Source organism: Topomyia yanbarensis, chromosome 2 (genome assembly GCF_030247195.1).
Source record: "Topomyia yanbarensis strain Yona2022 chromosome 2, ASM3024719v1, whole genome shotgun sequence".
Taxonomy (NCBI): domain Eukaryota; kingdom Metazoa; phylum Arthropoda; class Insecta; order Diptera; family Culicidae; genus Topomyia; species Topomyia yanbarensis.
In genome coordinates this window covers 94,246,767-94,273,464 of record NC_080671.1, presented here as the reverse complement: position 1 = coordinate 94,273,464, position 26,698 = coordinate 94,246,767, and the positions used below count along the sequence as shown (strand labels likewise).

General features: G+C 37.4%; 3 protein-coding genes across 4 annotated transcripts in view; 2 read left to right on the top strand and 1 right to left on the bottom strand.

Annotated features, from left to right (window-relative positions):
• LOC131678865 (follicle-stimulating hormone receptor-like) overlaps positions 1 to 26,698 on the bottom strand; it is a 497,363-nt gene that overhangs the window by 325,534 nt on the left and 145,131 nt on the right. The window contains exon 2 of one of the 2 annotated variants that reach the window (XM_058959280.1): positions 17,435 to 17,474. The exons of the other annotated variant lie outside the window; for it this stretch is intronic. The gene's annotated coding sequence lies outside the window, so the exon portion shown is untranslated. The remainder of the gene's footprint in view (positions 1 to 17,434; positions 17,475 to 26,698) is intronic. 2 annotated transcript variants of the gene reach the window in all.
• LOC131679592 (nucleolar protein 58-like) lies at positions 2,046 to 2,528 on the top strand. Its single transcript, XM_058960331.1, has 2 exons — positions 2,046 to 2,160; positions 2,203 to 2,528. Exons 1-2 carry the CDS (start codon positions 2,046 to 2,048, stop codon positions 2,526 to 2,528), a joined length of 441 nt encoding a protein of 146 aa, XP_058816314.1.
• Positions 2,525 to 3,091, top strand: LOC131679590 (sperm-specific protein Don juan-like). The gene is made up of 2 exons (XM_058960330.1): positions 2,525 to 2,584; positions 2,807 to 3,091. Exons 1-2 carry the CDS (start codon positions 2,525 to 2,527, stop codon positions 3,089 to 3,091), a joined length of 345 nt encoding a protein of 114 aa, XP_058816313.1.

The following is a 26,698-nucleotide window of genomic DNA, read 5'->3' as shown; positions in this document are numbered from 1 at the left end:
TACAGAAAACATATGTAAGTCAAAAAAATTAAGTTGACGATGTTCATAGTAATTGCATAACCTTTTTTTTGCTGTGTGTCCGTACTCATAAACCCGTAACTCCGGAACCGGAACTCGGAATTTAATGAAATTCAATAGCAGCCTACCAGAACGTTGTACCTTTCATTTGAAACAAAGTTTGAAAAAATCAGTTCAGCCATTCCTGAGTAACCGATACGCTTATTTTTGGCCAGATACACACATAACACTCACACATATGCTCACACGCACAGACATTTGCCGAATTCGACGAACTGAGTCGAATGGTAAATGACAGACGGCCCTCCGGGTCGGGATTAAGTTGACGATGTTCAGAGTGATTGCATAACCTTTCTATAGGAGAAAGGTAAGAATGTGAATTTGCTGTGTGTCCGTACTCTTAAACCCATAATTCCGGAACTCGGAATTTAATGAAATTCAATAGCAGCCTACCGGAACGTTGTACCTTTCATTTGAGACTAAGTTAGAAAAAATCAGTTCAGCCATTCCTGAGTAACCGATACGCTTATTTTTGGCCAGATACACACATAACACTCACACATATGCACACACGCACAGACATTTGCCGAATTCGACGAACTGAGTCGAATGTTATATGACAGACGGCCTCCGGGCCGGAATTAAGTTGACGATGTTCAGAGTGATTGCATAACCATTCTATAGGAGAATGGCAAAAATGTGGATTTGCTGTGTGTCCGTACTCTTAAACCCGTAACTCCGGAACTGGAACGCGGAATTTAATGAAATTCAATAGTAGCCTATGGGAACGTTGTACGTTTGAGACTAAGCTAGAAAAAAAGGTTCAGCCATTCCTGAGTAACCGATGTGTTTATTTTTGGTCACATACATACATACACACGCACACACACATACGCACACACGCATAGACATTTGCCGAATTCGACGAACTGAACCATTCGACTCGCAATAAATGCAAGGAACACCATGAATGCAAGGAACGCAATGAATGAAAGGAACGCAATGAGTGAAAGGAACGCAATGAATGCAAGGAACGCAATGAATGCAAGGAGCACAAGGAGCACAATGAAGGCAAGGAACGCAATGAATGCAAGGAATGTAATGAATGAATGGAACGCAATGAATGGAGGGAACGCAATGAATTCAAGGAACGCAACGAAAGCAAGGAGCGCATTGAAGACAATGAACGCAATGAATGCAGGGAACGCAATGAACGCAAAGAACGCAATGAATTCAAGGAGCGCAATGAGGGCAAGGAACGCAATGAATGCAAGGAATGTAATGAATGAAAAGAACGCTATGAATGGAGGGAACGCAGCGTATGCAGGGGACGCAATGAATGCAAGGAACGTGCTAACTGAAAGAAACGCAATGAGCGCATGGAACGCAATGAATGCAGGGAACGCAATAAATTCAAGGAGCTCGATGAAAGCGCGGAACTCGATGAACGCAAGAAACGCAAGAAACGCGATTGGCGCGCGGAACGCAATGAATGGAGGGAACACAATGAATGCAAAGAACGCATAGAAGGCAGCGAACGCAAGGAACGCAATGAATGCATGGAACGCAACAAATGCGAGACGCGCAATGAATGCATGGAACGCGATGAATGCGAGGAACACAATGAATGCAAAGAACGCAATGAATGCAAAGAACGCAATGAATGCAAGAAACGCGCTGAATGCGAGGAACGCAACGAACGCAAGGAGCTCATTGAAGGCAAGGAACGCAATGAATGCAAGGAATGTGATGAATGAAAGGAACGCAATGAATGGAGGGAACTCAATGAATGTGGGGAACGCAATGAATGCAAGGAACGCAATGAAGGTAAAGAACGCGCCGAATTAAAGGAACGCAATAAGTGCATGGAACGCAATAAATGCAAGGAACGCAATGAGTTAAAGGAACGCAATGAGTGCACGGAGCGCGATGACTGCAAGGAACGCAATGAATGAAAAGAACGCAATGAATGGAGGGAGCGCAATAAATGCAAGGAATGCAATGAATGCAAGGAACGCAATGAAAGCATGGAACGCGATGAATGCAAGGAGCGCAATGAATTCAAGGCACGCAATGAATGCAATGAACGCAATGAGCGCAAAGAACGCAGGAAACGCAATGAATTTAAGGAGCGCAATGAAGGCAAGGAACGCAATGAACGCAAGGAATGCAATGAATGAAAAGAACGCAATGAATGGAGGGAACCCAGTAAATGTGAGGAACGCAATGCATGCAAGGAACGCAAGGAAAGCAATGAATGCAAGGAGCGCAATGAAGGCACGGAACGCAATAAACACAAGGAACGCAATAAACGCAAGGAAAGCAATGAATGTAAGGAACGCACTAAACGAAAGAAACGCTATGAGTGCGTGAAACGCAATGAATGCAAGGAACGCAATAAATTCGAGGAACGCAATGAATGCACGGAACTCGATGAATGCAAGGAATGCAACGAGCGTGCGGAGCGCAATAAATGCAAGGGAACGCAACGAATGCAAATAACGCAATGAAGGCTGTGGACGCAAACAGCGCAAGGAATGTGATGAATGCAGGAAACGCAACGAATGTGAGGAACGCAACGGATGCGAAGAACGCAATAAGCGAAAGGAACGCAACGAATGCAAGGAACGCAATGAATGCAAGGACTGCAATGAATGCAAGGAACGCAATGAATGCAAGAAACGCATTGAAAGCAAGGATCGCAATGATTGCAAGGAGCGCAATGAAGGCAAGGAACGCAATAAATTCAAGGAGCGCAATGAATGCAAGGGAACGCAATGATTGCTAGCAACGCAATGAATGCAAGGAACGCGATGAGCGCAAGGAACGCATCGAATGCAAGGAACGCAATGAATGCAAGGAGTGCGATGAATGCAAGAAACGCAATGAATGCAAGGAATACAATGAATGCAAGGAATGCAAGGAATGTAAGGAACGCAATGAATGTAAGGAACGCAATGAATGCAAGGAACGCAATGAATGCGAGGAACGCAATGAATGCAACGAAAGCAATGAATGCAAGGAACGCAATGAATGCAAGGAACGCAATGAATGCAATTCTCCATCGGAGTAGGTTAGATCATGGAACAAACCAAGTAGTCCGCGAACAAGTCGGGTGCTGAATGTCTCAACGAGGCAGTGGTGCTAAATAGCACGGGAAGGGACCAAAGGGCTTAAAGGAGTTGCAGTGCTGAATCGCACAAGGAACCCTAAGGGTTCAGCGAAATTGGACAATCTGGAGTTTGCCGCCCATATTGTCTTCGTAGTGCCTAAAACTCATCAAGGGACTGATAAAAACAGGTCTTCACTGTATCTAGGGATACATATAGCGATGTCTGTAACTCGATTATCTGTAACTCGATTTAAAATCCGTAATCCGGTTATAAGAAGACATCGACTCGATTATTCGAACAATTTTTTTATGCAAAATTCCCAAATGGGAAATTTTTGGAGACCAATTTTTTGTGCATAAGGAGTAGGGCATTGCAAAAAAAACCTTTTTCATTCTCAAGCTCCCCCTCCCCTCTCATATTGTGACAAATGTCAAAGTAAGCTCAGATGCAAAATTTCACATCATTTGGACAATTCTCGACCCCCGCCCACTTCGCTTGGAATTTTTTGAAATTGGTGCTATGGGAAAATATAGAGGAAAAATATATTAAATGCTAACTTTTGAAGTAGCACTCAGAAAATTACAATTCATGCCTCTTTTAACTCTTTTAAAAGAAAATAACCTTAATATTTGAATGGAGGTATTTCCGTTTCTCGAAAAATACGGGAAAGTGGGGTACTGGATCATTTTGTCCCCAATTTCCCCTATTTTTAATAATTTATCTGCTCCGTGATGCAATGTGATGCAAATCATACATATTTTGCAGTTTTTCTAATGTCAAAAATGTCAGAAATCGAACGACACTTTTCTGGCCTTTGTCCAAATACGAGAAGTTGGGGTTATAGGGCCTTTTGTCATTCATATTAAATTTTATCACTTTCTCGTGCATATATCTCTATTGTCCTTCATTAAATTTTAATAAACTATAGCTTGTTGAACGTGGATTATCCTTAGGAACAAAATAAAAATAGATTCGTTACCGCTAAAATTCAGAAACATCGCCAGTAACTAAAACCAACTTAATGATAGTTAGATAAGTCCAAACCAGCACCAAATTGACGCTAGGTAGACACTAACATCCACAGAGACGTGTGACTTTTGGATTTTAGTGTCTAACTAGCGCCAATTTGGTGCTTGTTTGAACTTATCTAACTAGAAATAAGTTGGTGTTAGCGACTGACGAGGAGAATCCGAAACACTAAAAAAACATACTATTTTTTTAGATTACGCCTCCATAATTTTTATTTGATTTCAAAAAAATTTATTTTAAGAAAAGTAAAACTTCGTACAAGTACATAAATTACACTTATTTACCAAATAACGTTGAATTCAATGCGGTATAATAGATATCTTAATACGCAAATCGATTACAATTGATACCAGCTACAATTTATAGAAGGACACAATTTTATATTCTTCAAACTAATAACGAAATTACGTAAAAATAAATAAATTTTTCTTAGTTGGCAATAAGCTTTGAGTTCCGGCTACAACTTCTGGTAGTACAAAATATTAAAGTCATAATAAATTCCAATAATTCGTAGAAATACAGAAATATCATTTACACGACAAATAATTTTGAATTCAATTCAGTGACCAACATCGATCATCCTTCACCAATCATCCTTCAACTATAACTATACTAGGGACAACTAAAAAAATATGAAATTTAGAACCGGTTTCAAATTTTCGTAGTTAATATCAACATGCAATACGACATCGAATATGAAAACGCCAAAGCCAAAATCCTCGTGTATATGGACTTTGATCTAACGAAAATTCGCCTACATGATTTGGCACCTCGTATTAGCACGGATTATATTAAAAGATTCATGTCGAAGTATGCGGAATCCGTCTCTAACGACATTTGGAGAAACTTTTGCCCTCATAATCTCAACGGTGTTCATGTGGTACGAATGCAGCTGAACTAACCTATGCCGTCTTACTTGACTTTTGAGGGCAGATCATCTCAAGGTGTTAACTATGCAAAGAAACCATGTGAACATAGTTGATGCATACTCCAAACTGTTCTCCGCAACGTCTGGTATTCCGCAAGGAAGTCATCTCGGACCATTCATATTCACTCTCTATTTCAACGATGTAAACTATCAGCTGAAAGGGCCACGGTTGTCGTATGCAGATGACCTAAAATTTTTCAACAGAATTAAGAGCCGAGCGGACGCAAAAAAAACATCGCGAAACCTGGGCTTCATTTTCCGTACGGATAAATTCTTCCCAGACATTTATTGTCTCAAAAGCATCTACTGCTCTTTAGTGCGTTCCACGCTGGAGTATTGTTCGGCAGTCTGGAACCCGAATTACATGAACAGCAGCGATCGAATTGAATGCGTTCAACGAAAATTTATACGGTATGCTCTTCGACGCCTGCCTTGGCGCGATCCTGTTCGTCTACCAAGCTACGAGAGTCGGTGTGAACTCATCCAGCTCGATACCCTTCAGCGTCGTAAAGAAACTGCAGAAGCCTTATTCATCTCTGATCTTCTGTCAGGACGCATCGACTCTCCAGATTTGCTAGAGCGAGTCAACATCCAAGCAAGATCCAGAACCAGTTCTTCTAAGAGTGCCGTTTCGACGAACTATTCACACAGCTAATGCCGCTATCAGGGGATTACAACGCCTCCTCAATCGTGTGTCGCATCTGTTCGACTTTCATTTGTCGCGGATATCATTAAGAAATCGATACCTGCAATTTTTTAGATGTAATTAGTTTAAGTTTCCATCATTGGGGCCGAGTGCGGCCTGTTGATGTGTGCGATAAATAAATAAAATAAACCTATGTACATACCCTGGGCATATGCCCACGTACCACTTCTGTAACCAGACGGCACACTACGGTAAGCCATTACAACCAATACCATCAAATAGTCTTCGACATCTGCTGATACACCCACGGACAGCCAGCCAAAAAATAAATTCCAGACAAACAATATTCCACAGTATCCCCAAGCCAACAGTTAACATACTTAGTGAGGGACTGGTAAGCACAAAAAGCACCAAACGTGTAACAGCGAAAATCAAAGCTCTAGCGACGACGACATGGACACAAACATAAGCGAAGGAGAAGGCAGACGGAATGATCAGCAAGCGACAGAGGGTAAACCTGAGCATTGCTCACCACCAAGAAGGAAAATTAACACAAGAAGCGGAAAGCAGTGCGCCCAGGATAGTCGACAGAAATAGTATTCGATTATTAATTTTTCATCTTTATTGAATTGTATTTTCAAAATGTATGTTATTTCCAACAAGGCTAATAACCCTTGAGGCTAAAGCCTTGATCTAATAAACAATAAATGTTATGTTGTAGGGGTTTTAGAGGTTATTCACAAGCAACGGCTTATAACTTCAGGAGTATCATGGAGAGTAAATTTCGGTAATGATGTTCGCAAAAACAAGCTCAACATGTCTGAAGACTACATTGTTTTTCATATTTACAACAAAACGATGCAAATACCGTAAACCGGGGTGACTTTCATCATCGGGGTGAATTTGATCACTCGAAACTTTTTTCGTAGATCGCTTACTAAACCATTTTAATTTGAAATGATTTTTACTCTAAACTTATAAAATACTGATTTGTTATACTTTTTGAGTATATTCAGTTTTTGGGTACAAAAACTACAAAAAAACCGAAATATGACTTTACCTGATTTTGACGAAGCTTCGTAAAGTGTCTATTTTTATAAAACAAATAAATCTCAGATTTGAGCAAGAGAAATAAATTACAAGCGAGTTTTGCTAAATTTAGTTTATTTATTTTTAATACATTTTTTGTGAAACTAGTTGGCATTTATTTTAAACTATTTTAAGCTAAAATTCGCAACATTTTTTTATTGTTCAATATTCCAACGTGTTAAAATGGATGAAACTTTTTGTACATTGATAAAACAAAGTTAAAGTTTTAAAGGTTTTCAGAATCTTTAATTCTAGTTGGACACAAATTATACGAATTTTGGTTACTCGAATTTTACAGTACATTGAAATTCTTTGTATAATACTAATTAACGTATATTTAACAATGAGTATCTTTTCAGAATTGTTTTAAACAAACATTTGAATGAAAAACATTGACATCAATAACTTAATGCAGGTTATCAAAGTCACCCCGGAACACGAAAACGGACTTCAACTTGAAATCATTTTTGAAAAAATAGCTGTAAACGGATATGTAATGATTACTTCGAAAAGCGATCAATGTCACCCCGGTTTACGGTATCTCACTGGCCTGTTAACCTTAACCCATATTGTTAAGGCTATCGATAATATTGCTCGACCGGAAGTCGCCATCTTGGATTTCAAAAAGGTTTCAATCATTCATTTTCATCATCTACTCGTCAAGCCTGTTCCAAAAATACTCATCCATAATAAATATTAAATTTTGTGGATTGCTTTGACGAAATAAACGAAATAATAAGAAAAAGAAGTTTATTTTTTACGAACTTAATCCCAAGCAACGAACACTTAAGTGCAGTTGGTGAAAGAACTGAAACCAATGTTGAAGATATCGGAAAAACTAGTGTCAGATTGCAGCGATTTTTTTTTATTTTTAATATACAGGGTGTTTGGTTCATGGTTAAGAATCTCCCGGGGGGTGATAGACTGTCATATTTGGAGAAAAAAATTGTTCTACACATACCATCAAATCTCAACCGTTACAGAGTTATTGAACTTTTTGTGTAAAAAACTTATTTGTCTTAAAATACCTCTAACTTTAAAAGTGTACTTTGTATTTTAAATGTTTTAGTTCCATTCGAAAGGTGAGAATATTTCGCATTGAGTGATGCCCTCACATGTTTCAGCTAATGAGTTTAAGTAGCCTTTCAAAGTAATTTATTGAAAATTAAACAATTTCAAACGATTTTTCGTTCATTTCTTGAAAATCCTAATAGTTTACCTCATCATTTAAATAATTCAGATTGTTAGTCTTGATGAGCTGCTTAATTTGTTCTTTGACATGATACACTTACCTTTCCTTATTTTCATGATTTTGGGGTATTCAACTTGGATATTTTTATCTCATTTTCACTAGTACCAGCTCTAATTGAAAAATTACGGCACTTATTGTACTTTTTTTTCTTTTTATTCAAAAGCCAGGAAAATTTTACAGTGAAAAATGTATTAATACCTTTCAGTTAAGTGAATTTAGTATTCTTTTAAAAGTAAATTAGTTTAAAGTTAGTGCTATTATTGGCATTTTCGTTAATTTTCTTAAAATAGTAGATAATAAACATCACCATTATTATCATAGAAATAATGCATCTCAGCAAGTTCTATAGTTCTTTCTTTGGCTCCATTCAATTATCTCTTTTGGTTTCGACGCAAAATCGTTTTTATCACATCGTTTCATATTCAAAAATAATGATTTCGAACCCACTTCATTTGTAGGGAGCTCATGCTGTGTTAACTATTAAATAGCAGCAAAATGAAAAGAGATATAGACAAAGTGTCTAATAAAAAGTTATAGAGAACATTAAGGGGCATCAAATGAACAATAGTTACGATAAATTTTGTTGATTAATAATTAGAATAATTAAAAAACTCTCCAAAAAACACAAATTTTGAGTTATTTCGTTAGTAAAAAATCATTTAGCACACTTAACTAAAAGATATTTGTACATACACTGATAGGACATTTTCTCAGCTTTCCAATGAAATCTTGTAAATAACGATATAAAGCATATTTTTTAGATTAGTGTCTTTTAAGCACTTGCAAGTCGGTTACAGGAAAAGTATAGTAATGATATTACAAAGCAATGAGAAGAGATAGAAATATGACGTCCAAGAACAAATTAGGAATCGTCCTAAAACCCAACTTTTGGATAATGGATATTGCTATAATCATACTTCATTATTTCGAGAAAATTAGCAAAAACCTCCTCAAAAACACTAACTTTTAACTACTTTACAGTGAAAAGGTAAGTAAAACTAATTAGTTAAAAGATATGAGAACACCATTAAATAGGAAATTTTCTCACCTTTCGAATGGAACTGAAACATTTAAAATACAAAGTATACTTTTTAAGCTAGAGGTATTTTAAGACAAATAAGTTTTTTACACAAAAAGTTCAATAAATCTGTAACGGTTGAGATTTGATGGTATGTGTAGAGCAATTTTTTTCTTCAAATATGGCAGTCTATCACCCCCCGAGAGATTTTTAACCATGAACCAAACACCCTGTATAGGTTTTAAGTTTAAGGTCAATCGTCTCTTACACAATTTATTTGATAGTCCAAACTCGTTCGATTCCAACCGAAAACATTGCACCTAGCATGTTAACCTTGATATTAACCCATTCAAACAAATGACTGGAGACTGTGACTGTTGTCATGTTATCCACACAAGTAGCCGGGCTACGTTGATTGTCGGTTACTCTTCCCATCCACCACCTTCTCTACCAACACAAGACGTTTTCCCGGCCTCTATCACGGATGGACTATTCCACTAAACGCCAGATCGCGTGAGTGGTGGTGACTTTTCCAACCGCGATTTGTCTTTACGAAGTGTGAGCTTGCTTCATCATACCGCCACCCCCGCGCCAGCCTGGTTACAGACCCCTTTCGCTGCCGTGTTGAAACTAGAGCAATAGCTTCATTGTTACAGTTTTCTGCACACTTCGATGGCAATGGAACATGAAATTTGATATCGAGCAAACGTGGAAATATTAAAGGGCTGCACGTTCCGAAAGTGCCATATACGTAGCGACTTAAGATTTATGGGGTTTCTGATTAATTTTCCGTGGACACGACACATCATGGGTAGGGAGTTTGTTCGCACATTCGTCGAGCACTCTGTCCCCATGGGGCGGCCGTGTCAGATGGAGCTAAGCTTCGGTGTATGGGAGTGAGAAGAAGGTTGGAACGAATAGAGTATGCTGAAAATCTGACAACGAAAATGTATGCATGCTCATTATTTTTATTCATACCCGGCTCGAAACAAGTTTAAAATAACAACTGAAAACAAATATCGTTTTTATTTATATTTATATATCATTTTACATTTTTATTAATTACTTTCCCGCTCCCATAGTCTTTTGGCGCACCGTTCCTTACTTTCATCGGGGTTAACTGCTCACTTAACAGAACTTGCCTGGTACGAACCAACGCAACGCCAGAACGTTTAAGTGGTCATAAAACTTCAGTCGCTTCGATTTGATGTAGCTTACCAGCTAGCTTCAGTAATGATGTACGGCGTGTAGCCGTTTGCAAGTCTAAAAGAGTTCTTAGCATGTTATTTTCGGCCTATCGAACTTAATTAATAACCGGGACGAGTTTAGGGCGAACACCAGGAGCCGACAGAATCGGTTTTCTGTAGACGCATCTGGCAGTATAATAAAGTGGTTGGGATTGCTTGAAGTGCTATTAAAACTCGAAAGCGGCTTTCTAAACAATCATAAATCACAGATTTGCTCAGCACGTTCATTGGAGCTATATTAATTATGTGGAGTCGGTATAGTTAATCGGGTTATTTCAATTTATAAAAATGCATAACAGTCATATGGACGAATAAGTTGTGCTGATTCATCCAATAATGCGACATTAAGATTCTGTTCTTTGTGGGATTTATATCTGTATCTGCCTTTCTTATATAAAGATTTGCATTGACTTACTAAATGATTTCGTAAGATTCAAATATTGTACATGAATGCGATGAAAGGTGTTATAAATTGCATTCAAGTCGTCGTTACAGTTCGGTCGCGTTTCCATTTGCGTCGTTTAAAGTTTAACCGTGCGTGTTTTAATTTGTATTGTTTTCATTTATCATTGCTGCGTAAGTAAAACATGCCGTGCGCGATTAATAATTGTACAGTGAGTGACGACAAACATGTGTGGTACTGCCATGGATCATGCGGGAAAAAATTCCACGCTGCATGCGTTGGTGCTCAGAGGAATCATGAGCAAAGAATACTAACATACATGCTGCCAATATGCTACGAGTGCCAGAAGCGTCTCGTGATGGAGTTAAGGCTCAAGTTACCTCAAGGCTTGGTAGTATGCGTAAGAAAAATTGTGTTCAGCTTTGCCACCAGATTATCCATTTATACCTTTTCAAAACTCTAAAAGAAGAATATCAGTCGATTTATTAGATCATCAGGATTCAATTCATGCAAAATACCTGCTGGAAAAACCATCGGCTTAGCTGGATGGTGCTTTTGAAAAAGTGGCTGTGATTTTTTGTCACACTACCACACCGAGCGGGGATACGCAACACAACTGCGCAATGAAAAAACCACAGCCACTTTTTCAAAAGCACCATCCAGCTAAGCCGATGGTTTTTCCAACAGGTATTTTGCATGAATTGAATCGTGATGATCTAATAAATCGACTGATATTCTTCTTTTAGAGTTTTAAAAAGGTTTATATGGATAATCCGGTGGCAAAGCTGAACACAAATTTTCCTACGCACACTACCAAGCGTTCAATTCTAACACATGCTTAAAAACGGTAACTTGAACCTTAAATTTCGATAAACTGTACAGACAACAACAAGAAGCCATCAACCTCAACAAGCTAGTTATGGAGTCGAATCACAAACTCACATCCACATTTAGCAACTTCAATGTCCGAGATGGATTTGAATGTATCGAAATGCTCTTAAACGAGTTGAAAGGCGAAATTAAAACAACTGCAGCCAGGGATGCAAACGGTACCGATAGACTACATTTTTTTCGGTATATTTACATTTGTACAAGCCGTACAGCCCGCTACAGCGACGCATCACTACAGCTCTTGCCAGAGCAGTAGCCAAACCGAGTACATTTTCCCGTACAGCAGTAGAATACATTTTTGTTTTGCTGCTGTACTCCGACTGCTCGGTGAGAGTGTGGCGTAGTAAAGTTTGTTCTCTCGCTTTGTACATTTTTCTCTGCATAGTCAAAGGGAGAGGCCCGCACACGAAAGCGTTGATGCCGGCCGTGGCGTAAATGAGCCGCATTCATTGTCGTAATTTTTGAATAAAAATATTAAAAAGATTGAAAATATTAAAAAATGTAAAATAAGGAAAGAGAAGCTGTACCACTCGCGTCTGGTGGCTGTACTGGGGACAGTAGTTTTTTGTCATGTTACTGCTTTGCACACAGGCAGCCGTACAGCGCTGGGCGTCCTGCACTAGCGAATGACAGCAGCATCGAGAGAGAAATGAGAATGTAGGCAGAAAAAATACAGCCGCAGAAAAGGTAGGCATTTTGCATCCTTGACTGCAGCTAATCATAATAACGCGGTTGCACACATAGCCAAAACCTCGGAGTTGTGGAATGAGCTGGCTGCTTCCAACAAAACTGGCAAAACTGATGTCGTTGCCACAAAAAATCACTTAACATCATTATTCGACATATCGATGAAAGCTACGAAAAACAACATCGCAGCCTATGTCAATGAACTGACCACCGATATGACACGCGAGTTGAAACAAATTTGTTCAGAAATTGAAAAGGTCAGCAGCGTGATAACTGACATGGCTAACAACTGTTCGGCTCAGAATATGAGTTATGTAAACCCAATATTTACGGATGATATTATCGATGAATTAAAGCAAATTTCTAGTGCAGTAAACTCACTGGAACAAAAGACTGCTGCTTCACCCGCAACAGATTCCTCCCCTAGTTTAGAGGCTGAGATGTCCGTCGAGGCAGCCAGTAACTCAGGCTGGCGTTTCATTGGCAACTCTAAGGTATAGAAGGCTGATTGGTCCGAATACGACGCACGTAAATTGCGTCGTCTCAATCAACAAAAAGCGGCGGAGAAAGCAAGAATAAAGAAGAAACGGAATAAACAGAGGCCCGCTAATGCACTTGACACCACCCGTAATAATAATACTAAGCGTCGCAAGAATCACGGTTACAAGCACCACACAATTTTCGACAAAAATAACGGATGTAATTACAACCACAGCAGATTTGCGTACCACGATAACAAACGCCGCGACATCGACAATCTTCCGTTGGATAGAGAGCTACTGGCTGAGGCAAAGAAACGTTTTTCGAGGCCACCTTCAACTTCGTTCAGACCTACCATTGCATTCCAGAGAGGCGATGTTTTAAACCCGTGCCCTACCGACCAACCTAGCACCTCACATCGAACAGCTGCTGCCACACCTATGTACCCCTCCGGAATTGGCGCCTGTCAGTGTTTTTGCCGCTATCGACGCGCTCATTAGAGCAAGATAATAATGAATTGACAAATCATATTGCGATTCGAGATTTAGAAGAGGTAGAGCTAGGTCTAATTAATTCCCATTCAACTAACACTTCTCCAAGAGAATCTCAGTCAAGAACAGAAATCTTGGTCTATTGCCAAAACTTTAACCGCATGAAAAGTGCAGCTAAGATGAATGTGATTCAAAACAAAATATTAGGTTGTCATTATTCCGTAATTTTAGCAACTGAGACTAGTTGGGACGAAACAGTGAGAAGTGAAGAAGTTTTCGGGAGCAATTACAATGTATTTAGGGATGACCGTGATTGTCATGTATCTGGTAAGAAGTCAGGAGGGGGCGCTTTGATTGCGATTTCAGCAAAACTAAATGCAGAAGTTATCAAAACTATAAAATCAAAAGAATTCGAGCATGTGTGGGTGAAAGTACATGTTAAAGACGAAACTCACGTTTTCGCTTCGGTGTATTTTCCTCCAAATTTTGCTCGAAAAACGACTTACGAAAAGTTTTATCATGCTGCTGAATGCATTATTAATAGTCTTTCCCCGCACGTGAAAGTTCACATATATGGCGATTTCAATCAACGCGGTATTGATTTCATACCAGATGCTGATAACGAGAGCATCCTACTTCCTGTTGTAGGGGAAAATGAAACTTTGCAGTTCATTTGCGATAAATCTGCCAGTTTAGGACTTAATCAAATAAATCACATAAGAAACCAGCGACATTGCTATTTAGATTTATTAATGACGAATATAGACGAAGACTTCTGTGTAACGGAATCACTTACTCCCTTATGGAAGAATGAAGCTTATCATACAGCCATTGAGTTTTCTATATTCTTGCATGTTAACGACAGACCTGGTGATAGTGAATTTGAGGAGGTATTTGATTACGAGTCCGCTAACTATGAAAGTTTGAGGCAAAAAATTAATGCAATAAACTGGCAAATGATTTTAAGAAATGAAGAAAATGTTGAAGCTGCCGTAGACATCTTCTACAAAATATTATTTGAAGTCATTCACGAAGATATACCATTGAAAAGAAGAAGGCGTCACTATAACTCAAAACATCCCATCTGGTTTAATAGAGAAATCAAAAATTTAAAAAATCGTAAGCAGAAAGCACACAAAATCTACAAAAAATACAACAGCGAAGATAACTTAACAAACTATTTAAATCTATGCGATCAATTGAACCTTGCCATTGATATCGTGTTTGAAGAGTACAATGCAAGAACAGAACGCAACATAAAAACTTACCCAAAAAACTTCTTTAATTACGTAAAAACTAAAATAAAATCGGATTATTTCCCAACAGAAATGCATCTTGATGGAAAGGTAGGCGATAACTCAGCGGAAATCTGCAATCTTTTTGCAACATTCTTCCAGGAAGTTTACACTACATTTTCAGAGAAGGATCGAGAGCGTGAATACTTTTCATTCCTCCCAGAACTTTCAAGAGATATTAACATTAAACAGATAAAAGTACATACAATCATGGATGCCTTAAAAAACTTGGATAGCTCTAAAAGCCCTGGACCTGATGGCGTTCCACCGGTGTTTTTAAAAACTTTGTCAATAGAACTAACCGCTCCTTTATTTTGGCTTTTTAACATGTCTCTAGAATCAGGTTGTTTTCCTAAAACATGGAAAAGCTCTTTCCTAGTTCCAATTTTTAAAAATGGTAAAAAATCCGATGTGCGTAACTATCGTGGAATAGCTATCATCTCGTGCATTCCCAAGATTTTCGAGGCGATTGTTAATGAAAATTTATTCCACCAAATCAAGAACAGAATTACCCATGTGCAACATGGTTTTTTCAAAGGGCGTTCTACAAGTACAAATCTACTCGAATTCATTAACTACACATTAACAGCAATGGATAACGGAAACCACGTTGAAGCTCTTTATACAGATTTTAGCAAAGCATTTGATCGCATCGACATACCCATGCTACTTTTTAAATTAGAAAAAACGGGGTTTGAGCCAGGACTTCTTACATGGGTACAATCATATCTTACAAATCGTGAACAAGCTGTTAGATTTAAAGGGATAAAATCAATCCCAATTCAAGTTACATCAGGAGTCCCTCAAGGGTCTCATTTGGGCCCGCTATTCTTTATTTTATTTGTTAACGACATTTCCTTCATTCTAAAAAATGTAAAAGTTCTTATATATGCTGATGATATGAAACTATTTCTAGAAATAAGAAATGGTGAAGACTTTCAGACATTTCAAAACGAAGTAAATATTTTTTATACATGGTGTAATAAAAGCCTGCTGAAATTGAATGTAAAAAAATGTAATTCCATAACATTGAGTAGAAAGAATAATATACAGAACAATAGAATCTTATTGGGAAATCAACAAGTAGAAAAGTGTGACAGAATAAGAGATCTAGGAGTTATTATAGATTCCAAAATAACATTCATAGATCATTATAACACAATAATTAACAAAGCAAACAGCACACTAGGTTTTATTAAACGCTTCAGCTATAATTTCCAAGATCCCTACACAATAAAGACATTATATGTAGCCTATGTGCGTTCAACACTAGAATATTGTAGTATTGTTTGGTCGCCTTTTTCAGCAACGCATGCAAACCGGATAGAATCAGTACAAAAGCAGTTTTTGATGTTCGCTCTTCGTAAACTAGGTTGGACTGGACTACATTTGCCATCTTATGAAGCACGGTGCATGCTAATTGACATTCAAACCTTGAAAGATCGTCGTGAATTTTCTATGGTATCATTTGTAAACGACATTGTATCACATCGTATTGATTCAATCGAACTTTTATCGAAACTAAATTTTTATGCTCCTTCTCGACAACTACGTAACCGCAGCATCTTTTGTACAATTCGGCATCGCACTAATTATGCCAAGTTTGGCCCTTTAAACCAAATGATGAATATTTACAACAAACATTGCGAAAGCATTGACTTCACTATGTCGAAAACAAAACTTAAGCAGCAGTTTAAAGTAAACCAAAATTTCAACTAGTGTTAAGTTAGTTTAATAATTATTGTAAGAAACCGGTCTACATCTGATTGACGACTTGAAATAAATAAATAAATACCTTTAGTTTTAGCTATTATCGAACAGCAAAACATAGTTACGAAATTCATGATTTTTGGAGATGTTTTCGCAAAGTGAAAAATGACTAGCAGAAGTCAACAGATGTTGTTCACAAATTGAAGATATATCATGACACTATTATACGCTTTAAGTTGTGTATTGTACATGTATATTCACCCATTAAAGATAATTGACCCCGGAAAAAGTCCCATTTCAAACCGATTTACCTCAGTTTAGCCCAGTGGAAAGCAATAATGAAGCAGCAGAGCGTCTGCACCGGAGCGCACACTGCATGGCGTCATCTCGAAAATACCTCCAGGTGTGAACCGTTTCACATTTCATGTCGCTCGTCGTCGATTTACGACTTGGATTCGGACAGTCATAATGCATTCGGACAAATGCCCCGTAGCTACACCGCACCCGACCCAGGTCCAGGTTCGAGCACAAAACTGACGGCCGACGGCGACGGCGGCGTACAGTGTGATTCGTTTTAAATAGCGCAATAAAACGCGCAATTTTCGCGCGACACTCGGGGTAAACAATTCATTCACCCCGTTCTCGGTATTGCATGCAGGCCGGCAGTCAATGTATATAGAGCTTTGGCTGCATGTGAGATCACCAGCGAAATCCCATCAGCAGCCCAGACGGGCAGCAGATTTTGGGGTCATGCCGAAAAGGCACTCACGTCCTATGGCCGTTTCCATTATCTACGTACGGGACAGACAGGATTCGTCCGGGAGAAAATGTGTTTACTTTACGAGCGATAAATTTTAGAATCCAATATATTTCAGATTTATATTATTTCTCAACACTTGTTGTAGAAGCAGTCAACGGGAGATGCGATAAAGTCACTGTTTCCAAGTTGTCGCATTGATCTCGGGGGAAGCAACTATACTGCAAGTTAGGGGTAGTGAGGCAGGCCGCTGTAGACTTGCTGTTTAAAGGTGTGCAAATATTTAGCATTATTTAAAAAAAGAATGATAGTTGTTCGTATAACTCCTTAGTCCTACGATGGATATTTCTGTTCTGAACAGAAAATGAAAATCAACATACCTGGAAATGTAGAGAAAGTGTTTGGAAAATTTTCCGTACCCTGCAAAATACAAAAAAGGCAAATTAGATAAATATTCAATATCAATTATACCAGATCGAGACAAAAAGAAAGATGTGAATACTGCAATGAGACTATTGAATTTTTATCTTCTATTTGATTTGGCAGGCCGTATGCACTTGTAACTAACATAGTGAACCAATCGAAACCAAAGACACGATGAACGGTGAGATTTTTTGAGACAGCGCTAGAGCATCCATTTTCTGACGGTTTTTAGCTTTCGGGACTCAAGAAATAAATAAGTCATTTCCCAGGAATACAGAGGAAGTACAAAAAATTAATCATTATCTTGAAAACATATCAGAAGATGTCAGTGGTGTCGTGGTCACTCAGTTTATGTATCGTCAGTTCCTATTTTAGGTGATTTGTCGTTGATATAAAACCTAAATTGAGGTAATCACGATTACGGCTGAAGCGATATTCTGAATGCAGCTATTGAATTGATACGTGTATGTATTGTTATACTACGTTCACACTACGAGTTAAAACGTGTTTTAACGCTATCTTGATGACATTTTTCTTGTTGCTAATTATTATAACATGTTTTAACTCTGTAGTGTGAACGTAGTATTACAGAGATTATTGTATATGAAGGCGTTCTCAGGTGTACATAGTATTCAAGTAAGAGGTCATTGAATGTACGATAGAGCAATCACCTTTCATCTTCAAGCTGAAAATGTTTACATTTCCATAGGAAAACCCGGGGCTAATCGGGATTACATAACCACATCACCCTGTTATGTGAATAGATTTGGAAGAATTCATCGGTCAAAATTTCTTATTGTTAGTTCATTTGCACCACTCCACTTTCGATCCTTTTACAATGTAGGGGTAAGTCCCGATCAGAAACACATAACAGAAATATTTCAAAACTATATCTTGTATTGTTAGTTGTTATAAATTTTTGTTATTTTAACTACTAACGAGACCTAATTTATAACACAATATGATACAAAAATTGTGTTCTGATATAATCTTGTTATTTCATTCTGATCGGGGTCGGATCTCCCTACGGGGTAATTCACACTAGGGCATTGCAAAAAAAATTTTTTTTGAATTCTCGAAGGCCCCCCCTCTCATATTGTGACAAATGTCAAAGTAAGCTCAGATGACAAATTTCACACCATTTGGACAATTTTGGACCCCGTCCACCTCGCTTGAATTTTTTTGAAATTGGCACTATGGGAAAATATGGAGGAAAAATACATTAAATGCTATAACTTTTGAAGTAGCAATCAGAAAATTACAATTTATACTTTTTTTGAAAGAAAATAATCTTAGTATTTGAATGGAGATATTTTTGTTTCTAGGAAAATACGGGAAAGTGGGATACTGGGTCATTTTGGCCCCAAAATCCAATATTTTCAATGATTTTTCTGCTCCGTGATGCAAATCATACATATTTTGTAGTTTTTCTAATGTGAAAAAGTCTTATAAATCGAACGGAACCCTTTTAACCTTAGTCCGAATACGAGAAGTTGGGGTTATAGGGCTTTTTGTTATTCGTAATAAATTTTATCATTTTCTCATGCATATATCTCTATTATTCTTCAATCAATTTCCATAAAATGTAACTTTTTGAACGTGGAAAATTCTGAGGAATAAAACAAAAATAAAAACGTTAGAGGTAAAATTCAGAAACATCAAACTTTTTGATATTTACTCTACCAATCTCATTTTTTTCATTATTTGTCCTAATACCCCAACTTCCCCTAGTTTTCCAGGAATGAAACTTTTCTAATGTGATCCCTAAGCATATTTTACACTAAAAGTAGTAAATTAAATAAGAATTTTGTTGTTAGATGGAGTTAATATGTGCGATTTTATGATAAAATGTGAAATCGACACTATATGTCATATAATTTGATGTTACTGAATTTTATTGGTAACGAATCTATTTTTGTTATAATCCTAAGGATTTTCCACGTTCAACAAGGTATAGTTTATGAAAATTGAATGAAGAATGATAGAGATATATGCACGAGAAAATAATGAAGTTTAATATGAATGACAAAAGGCCATTTAACCCCAACTTCTCGTGTTCGGACAAAGGTCAAAAAGGCTCCGATCGATTTTTGAGATTTTTTCACATTAGAAAAACTACAAAATATGTATGATTTGCATCACGGAGCAGAAAAATCATTAAAAATATGGGATTTTGGGGCCAAAATTACCCAGTACTCCACTTTCTCGTATTTTCCCAAAAACAAAAATATTTCCATTCAAATACTAAGATTATTTCCTTTCAAAAAAGGAATAAATTGTAATTTTCTGATTGCTACTTCAAAAGTTATAGCATTTAATGTATTTTTTCTTCATATTTTCCCATAGTACCAATTTCAAAAAATTTCAAGCGAAGTGGGCAGGAGTCTAAAATTGTCCAAATGATGTGAAATTTGGCATCTGAGCTTACTTTGACATTTGTCACAATATGAGAGGGGGGGCCTTTGAGAACACAAAAAAAAATTTTTGCGATGCCCTAATTCACACCGTAAATTTTTTCTATTTTTTTACAATGTAATTATGAAATACCTATGAAATATTTGTTGGAGAAACTCCTTAAGAAGCAAGAAATACGTTACAAAAACTTAATATGGTTAGTCACAGCTATCGATTGATGCATCATGTATTTTCTTTGCTGTGGTGTGTTCAATAGTATGCGCAGGATGTACCCCATTAGGCATAAATACGTTAGGCATAATGGACGTAAGGCATAAAGACGTTTGGCATAATGGACGTTAGGCATAATATACGTTAGGCATAATATGCGTTAGGTATAATGGACGATTGGCATAATGGATTAATCTGGAAGCTGATAAAACTCGATCACCCTTTTATTCTATTGTATATACTTCAAGAAATCTTTACTCAAATAAATGATGCAGAACGAATGAACATCAAATGAACAAATTGCACATCTCTAAAATAGGCTAAATACTCTTGTTTAAAATCAGTCTATTTTGTATTAAGGTATGAATAAAGCACATCAACCCCTTCATGCCCATGTTGTACGTAAAGACCAACGTTTTTAAGCTGCTAAAACTTTTAATTTAGGCAGAATTTAATCACAAAAATAAGGAAGACCAGTAACTGGAACTATTAGAACTTAGAACTGAAGTTATTGCTATAAGTCTGATATAACTTTACTGGAGCAGTACCACCAGAGATATTGACAGTTGACGTTGATAAATGACATTTTGATATATCTTCATTATTTTCCATTATTATTGAAAACTGCTAAAGCGTATATTCGACTATTTTTTCCTAGCATATAGAATATTCACAATTTTCTAGGAGAATTGTGTTGAGCATCGGAAGGTAAATATTGAGCAGCTTCCAGCACTACGAAAGAAGCATTTCTCAAAGCGAGTTTTACGTGTTTCTTGAACCGTATGAACGCTAGAAAAAAGTTGGGCATGTAAGGAATAACTTAGATTAGTTCTTCATGCATGCATGGTGTAATTGTCCAAGAAGAAAATATATAACCTAGAAGAACAGCTCATGAAAGAAAGAATCATGCATTTCATTATTCATTCAACGAATATACGAATATTACTGGTTCTATACTGATTATATCCCATATTCTTAAACACAGTGACTGTAAAGGGCGAACACGAAATTATTGCGACACATTCAACAGGGCATAACATTTTTACCATTGGGTAAAAATCAACCAAATTTTGCACACTTTCTCATTGATGTGTATTGTTTACATGCTGTCAAACTCGAAGTCGTGTTTTTCAATTCAACGAAAATGGAGGTGAACCAACGCGAGTCGAGAGAACAAATTCTTTCCAAAGACCTGGAATTTCCTGACCGGTCGCATCGGCAGTTGGGAAAAATGTTGAACATTCACCATTCAAACGTCTCTAGCGTATTGAAGCGGTTCCAGGAGCGGTTGACGTTGGACCACGGCAAAGGAGCTGGAAGAAAACCGGGACCGGAGAACAAAAAGACGGAGGGAAAGCTGAAGCGGATGATTAAAGCAAATCCCAACGTCTCAAGCCGTGATTTGGCTAAAAAGATCGGCATGTCGCAGAGCTACGTCCAGAATGCAAAGAAGAGCGCTGGACTACATACATACAAGGTACAGAACTTCCCAAACCGCGATGAGCGGCAACAATCGACGGCTAAAATTCGGGAACGGAAGCTCAACGAGAAGATGATGACAAAATATGGCTGCTGTGTGATGGACGAAGAAACGTATATAAAAGCCTTTTTTAAGCAAATTCCGGGGTTGGAGTTTTTCACCGGCAAGAGCAAGTTCTATGTGCACGACAAATTTAAGAAGAAAAAAATGTCGAAGTTCGCCTCCAAATATCTCATTTGGCAGGCCATCTGCTCTTGCGGACTGAGGAGTGAGCCTTTCGTGACAAAAGGCACAGTAAATGGCGAGATCTACAAATCTGAGTGCCTCGAGAAGCGCCTTTTGCCGTTCTTGCAGCAGCACGACGACGCTCCGCTATTTTGGCCATGATTTGGCATCATGCCACTATTCTAAAAGTGTCCTGGAGTGGTATGAGGCCAATTCTGTCCATTTTGCTCCAAACGACATGAATCCGCCAAACTGTCCGGAGCTGCGCCCGGTGGAGCAGTACTGGGCAATGATGAAGCGGGAATTTCGGAAGAGCAAGAAGACAGTCAAAGACGAGAAGGACATGTTAAGAAAATGGAAAAAACTGAGAAACTGGTACCGGATGACACTGTAAAGACTTTGATGGAGGGCATCAAGCGAAAATGCGTTCAATTTTACACTCAAGGCTCCATCGATTAACTTTTCTTTTGATTTTTGAAGTAAATATATGTATAAAACTACCCTAAAATTTTGGTTTGATTTTAAACATTATAAGAAAATTGGTATGACATTTTCGGTGTCGCAATAATTTCGTGTTCGCCCTATTCTCGAAGCCATCACAAATAGAACTAGGGAAACTCTTTGATGTGAGAGAGTTTATTCCTGTACTGTAATGAGTTACCGAAACGAAAAAGGTATCGTCATTGTTCATTTTTTTGGCATTTTTATTTTTGTTAACAACCTATTGAGTCAATTTGTTAATTGTTGTAATGGCATTTAATTAGCAAAGGACCAGAAGGTGGAGTATATTTTTCAATATTAAGAGCCACAGTACTCAAGGGAGAGCAAGGAGTTGATGGAAGAAAGTTTAGAAAAGAGTGAAAAGGGTCATATGAGCAAGCTTAGAGTTTCCCGGCGACTAAATCCTTTGTCTGCTACCGCAGGGGTCAGGATCTTTTGGCATAAGAAATGCGAATCACCTGAGTCTGCTGCATGTCTGGACGAGCGTAAAGTAACTTTGTATTTCATGCTGTCGGAACCGATCTTCAACTCCTTGCTCTCCCTTGAGTACTATGAGTCTTAATATTGAAAAATATACTTCACCTTCCAGTCCCTTGCCAATAAAATGCCGTTACAACATTCTGTTTATTATTTAGCTTTTTTTAAATATTTAGATGCAATTGTATTGGTAATACATCTAAAAGGCTAAAAATTTGCTTGTATCAAAACTGAAGAGATATTTTCTTCATCTCGTCTACAGAAAAATAGAAAAAAAGCTCAACACTTGAGTTATTCCATGAGAAACCGGCCGACCGCAAAATATGACCATCAGCGATTCGAACGAAACTTTGCAGGTGTGTTCGCTGTATGAATCTCCATGATATTCTCAATTGGAATATTTTCATTTAAGAGTAATTTTTCAAAAGGGCGCAAACGTTTTTACGTGTATGAATTTCAATTTTTTTGTTCGATTACTGTATTTTATACAGCAAAACTATCTGAGAACAAGTTACAATACACTGAATACACTGAAAATTTTTTTGTCATTTTTCAAAAAAACAAAAATTTATGATAAAAATTTAAATTGCGAAAAAACCCATTTTTTTAATTTTTTTATATTTTGTTACCAAAAACCTAAAGAGAAAAGAAATATTTTGATTGTGGTTGCATGATGGAGAAAAAATCGGTAAAAAAGTTTTTCTAACAATAACTTCGTACATGTTTTTAAATTTCATACTAATTGACATACAAAATTGTAATTCTATTACAGAATATAATTCTAAGCACCATTTAAAATCAAAATGCATTTAACAAAAATCTTCCAAAATGTGATAGTTTTCGAGATATTTGAAATTTTGCTACTTCAAAAACAATTAATTCGTGTAATCATGCTCTTTTTAAAAGTTATTCGCGTTACCCTGCGTTACGCGTTGTAACTTTAAAATGTTTCACAATATCGCCTTGATGTCAAAGAGAAAGTTGCAGAAAAGTTTACGGGCCTTTTGAAAAACCTATTATTGTTGATGGAGAAACGCGACTAACTTATGAAAAGGTCGTAATAAAACAAAATAATTGCGTTGTTAAAACAAAAGTTAAAATATCTCGAGAACTACATTTTAGAAAATTTTTGTTAAGAGCATTTCGATTTAAAATGGCGTTTAGAATCATATTCAAGAAGAAAATTGTATTTTTGACTGCAAATAGTAAGAATTATAAAAAAAATGTCAAAAGTTGTTGTTAGGAAAACTTTTTTATTGAAAGCTTCTCCAGGATCCAAATACACTAAAAAAGTTGCTTTTACGTTTTTAAAACGATAAACATTAAATTTTTGACATTTTTTGATGGGGTAACGCGAATAACTTTTAAAAAGAGCATAATTACACGAATTAATTGTTTTTGAAGGAGCAAAATTTCAAATATCTCGAAAACAATCGCATTTTGGAAGATTTTTGTTAAATGTATTTTGATTTTAAATGGTGCTTAGAATTATATTCTGTAATAGAATTACAATTTTGTATGTCAATTAGTATGAAATTTAAAAACATGTACGCAGTTATTGTTGGGAAAACTTTTTTATCGATTTTTTCTCCATCATGCAATCACATTCAAAATATTTCTTTTCTCTTTAGGTTTTTGGTAACAAAATATAAAAAATTTTAAAAAATGGGTTTTTCGCAATTTAAATTTTTATCATAAATTTTTGTTTTTTTTTTTGAAAAATGATACAACATTTTTTTCAGTGTATATTTTTTTCAGACAGAAGTATTCATTCCCTGCAACTCGTTCTCAGATAGTTTTGCTGTATAAAATACAGTAATCGAACAAAAAAAAAATGAAATTCATGCGCGTAGAAACGTTTACGCCCTTTTGAAAAGTTGCTCTTGAGTCAAAATAATCTTATTACCTGTGGAAAATACTTAGTCTTTTATGACGGTGAAACGTGTAAAGTTTCATTGGAATCTAAGATGGTCGGTCACGATTTTAAAGATTTTCGGACGGATCTTCGTGGAATTCCTCACTTGTAAGAGTTAATTATCTCGCATGGTATTTTTCATTTTGGAGTCGCTAGAGTTATGCGAAGGTATGGTATAGCAAAGCGTAATTTTTCCAAACCTGAAAAAACAAGCGAAATCTCTAACGAAAGCCTTGCGATTATTTTTATATTTTTGTAAATTATGCCTATCGTCCATTATGCCTAACGTACATTATGCCAATCGTCCATTAAGCCTAACGTATGTTATGCCAATCGTCCATTATACGTAACGTTCACTAGGCCTAATGTACTTATGCCTAACGTATTTATGCCAAACGTCGCGCACCCGTGTGCGCAACCGCAAGCCACTGAACGGTGGTTGATGGAATAGGGGGTCCGAATAGCCCCGTACGCTCATTTCGCACAAAAGTTGTGTCTTGAAAAAATCTGTGTTTTCACCCAATCAAAAATCATTCCGTAAAATAGGAGCCTCAAGCTTTCCAAAACACATTCGTGTTATTTTTCACTTTTATTTATTGCTTTAATCTTGGTTTTACCATTAAAGTTGTTTTGAGGATGCCAAAAAAGTGAAACATGTTGTATTTCCTTTCTAAAAAACAGAGAATTAGATTAGGCTGTCATAACTAATGTTTTAGAATAACGATTCCACGAATATATACACCAGTCAGAAAGTCTTATGATTTTCTGAGAACTCGAGGAGGTCCGAATTACCCCCACGGTCTTAATAGCCCCGGGTCTCCCTACACATAGTTGGATCATGTTTTATTATATTTAGGCAGTTTTCAAATGATTAACTATAGCACCTTGATGTCCAAAGGAAAGCCATAGCCAAATTGTATGTGCATGTAGGAAAATTATTTTTATAAGCTTTGTTTAAGAGTTATATGCTTAACCTTCCGACAGTCACGTTAATGCACTGAGTGCACGCTGCTTTGAAAATCTAGCGAAATCGTTTTAGGGCACCAGCAGGTGCTCGTTCAGTGAGCCATTTGCGCGACTTCGGGAGAGTTAAAACATATGTTTTAACAAATATCGTCAAAAAATCACGTTAGGCCTTTCATTTAAAACAAATTTTGTCAAATTCGGTTCAGCCATTGCTGAGATAACTACATTTCCTCCCCGGGACCCACTGCGAGTTGGGGAGTCCTGCTAGGATGTGGTGAGGTTACGGCAGCATTGGGCTCCGCTAAACCTCTAAAAACGTCAGAATTCCGAACGCAGCTCCGACGAAGCGAACCCGTGCTGCTTCTGCTAAGATCCTAAGATTTTGAAAATAAAAGATATTAGCAACAAAAGCACTCTAGCCCAACCGGCACCTCAGGATCAACGCCAGTTACATCCTGATTATAGCATACTGGTCATTGCGAAAGTCAACCAACAGGACACAGATCACGAATTGAACGGCGACTTTAGGCTGGTAGGCGTGATGTTCTACTCCCTGAGTGAGGAAGGATGACACCGATTTGAAATGGCGAGCGGGCTTAACATCAAGGCTGCCTCGGTCCCGTCAAAACTGTAGCAGGTCTCCGAGTACGTTCAAAACTCGTAACCAATTAGTTGGTGGTCCTAGGTTTGAATGGACCATTCCCGATTTTATGTCGATCCGGCTGTTTCAACCCTAGCATGACTTCCCTGCCTGCAAAAATAACCATGGGACTACGCGAGGCGACTACGTACAATGAGTTGAAACAGCGGCCCGGAGTTGGGATCCAACAAATTAGAGCAAGAAACCAAACACATATGGAGTAAGCACGGCATTTTCGGCTCTCCCATGGAAAAATCAATTTGGGGAACTCTCATATCGATTGCTCTTTCGATGCGATATCTTGAGCCCGGAGGCTTGTTGAGCTCAATTCTCAGACCCGTTTCATGTCCCTGTACTTTAACTACATGGCGCAGAATATTAATCCTTCTTCT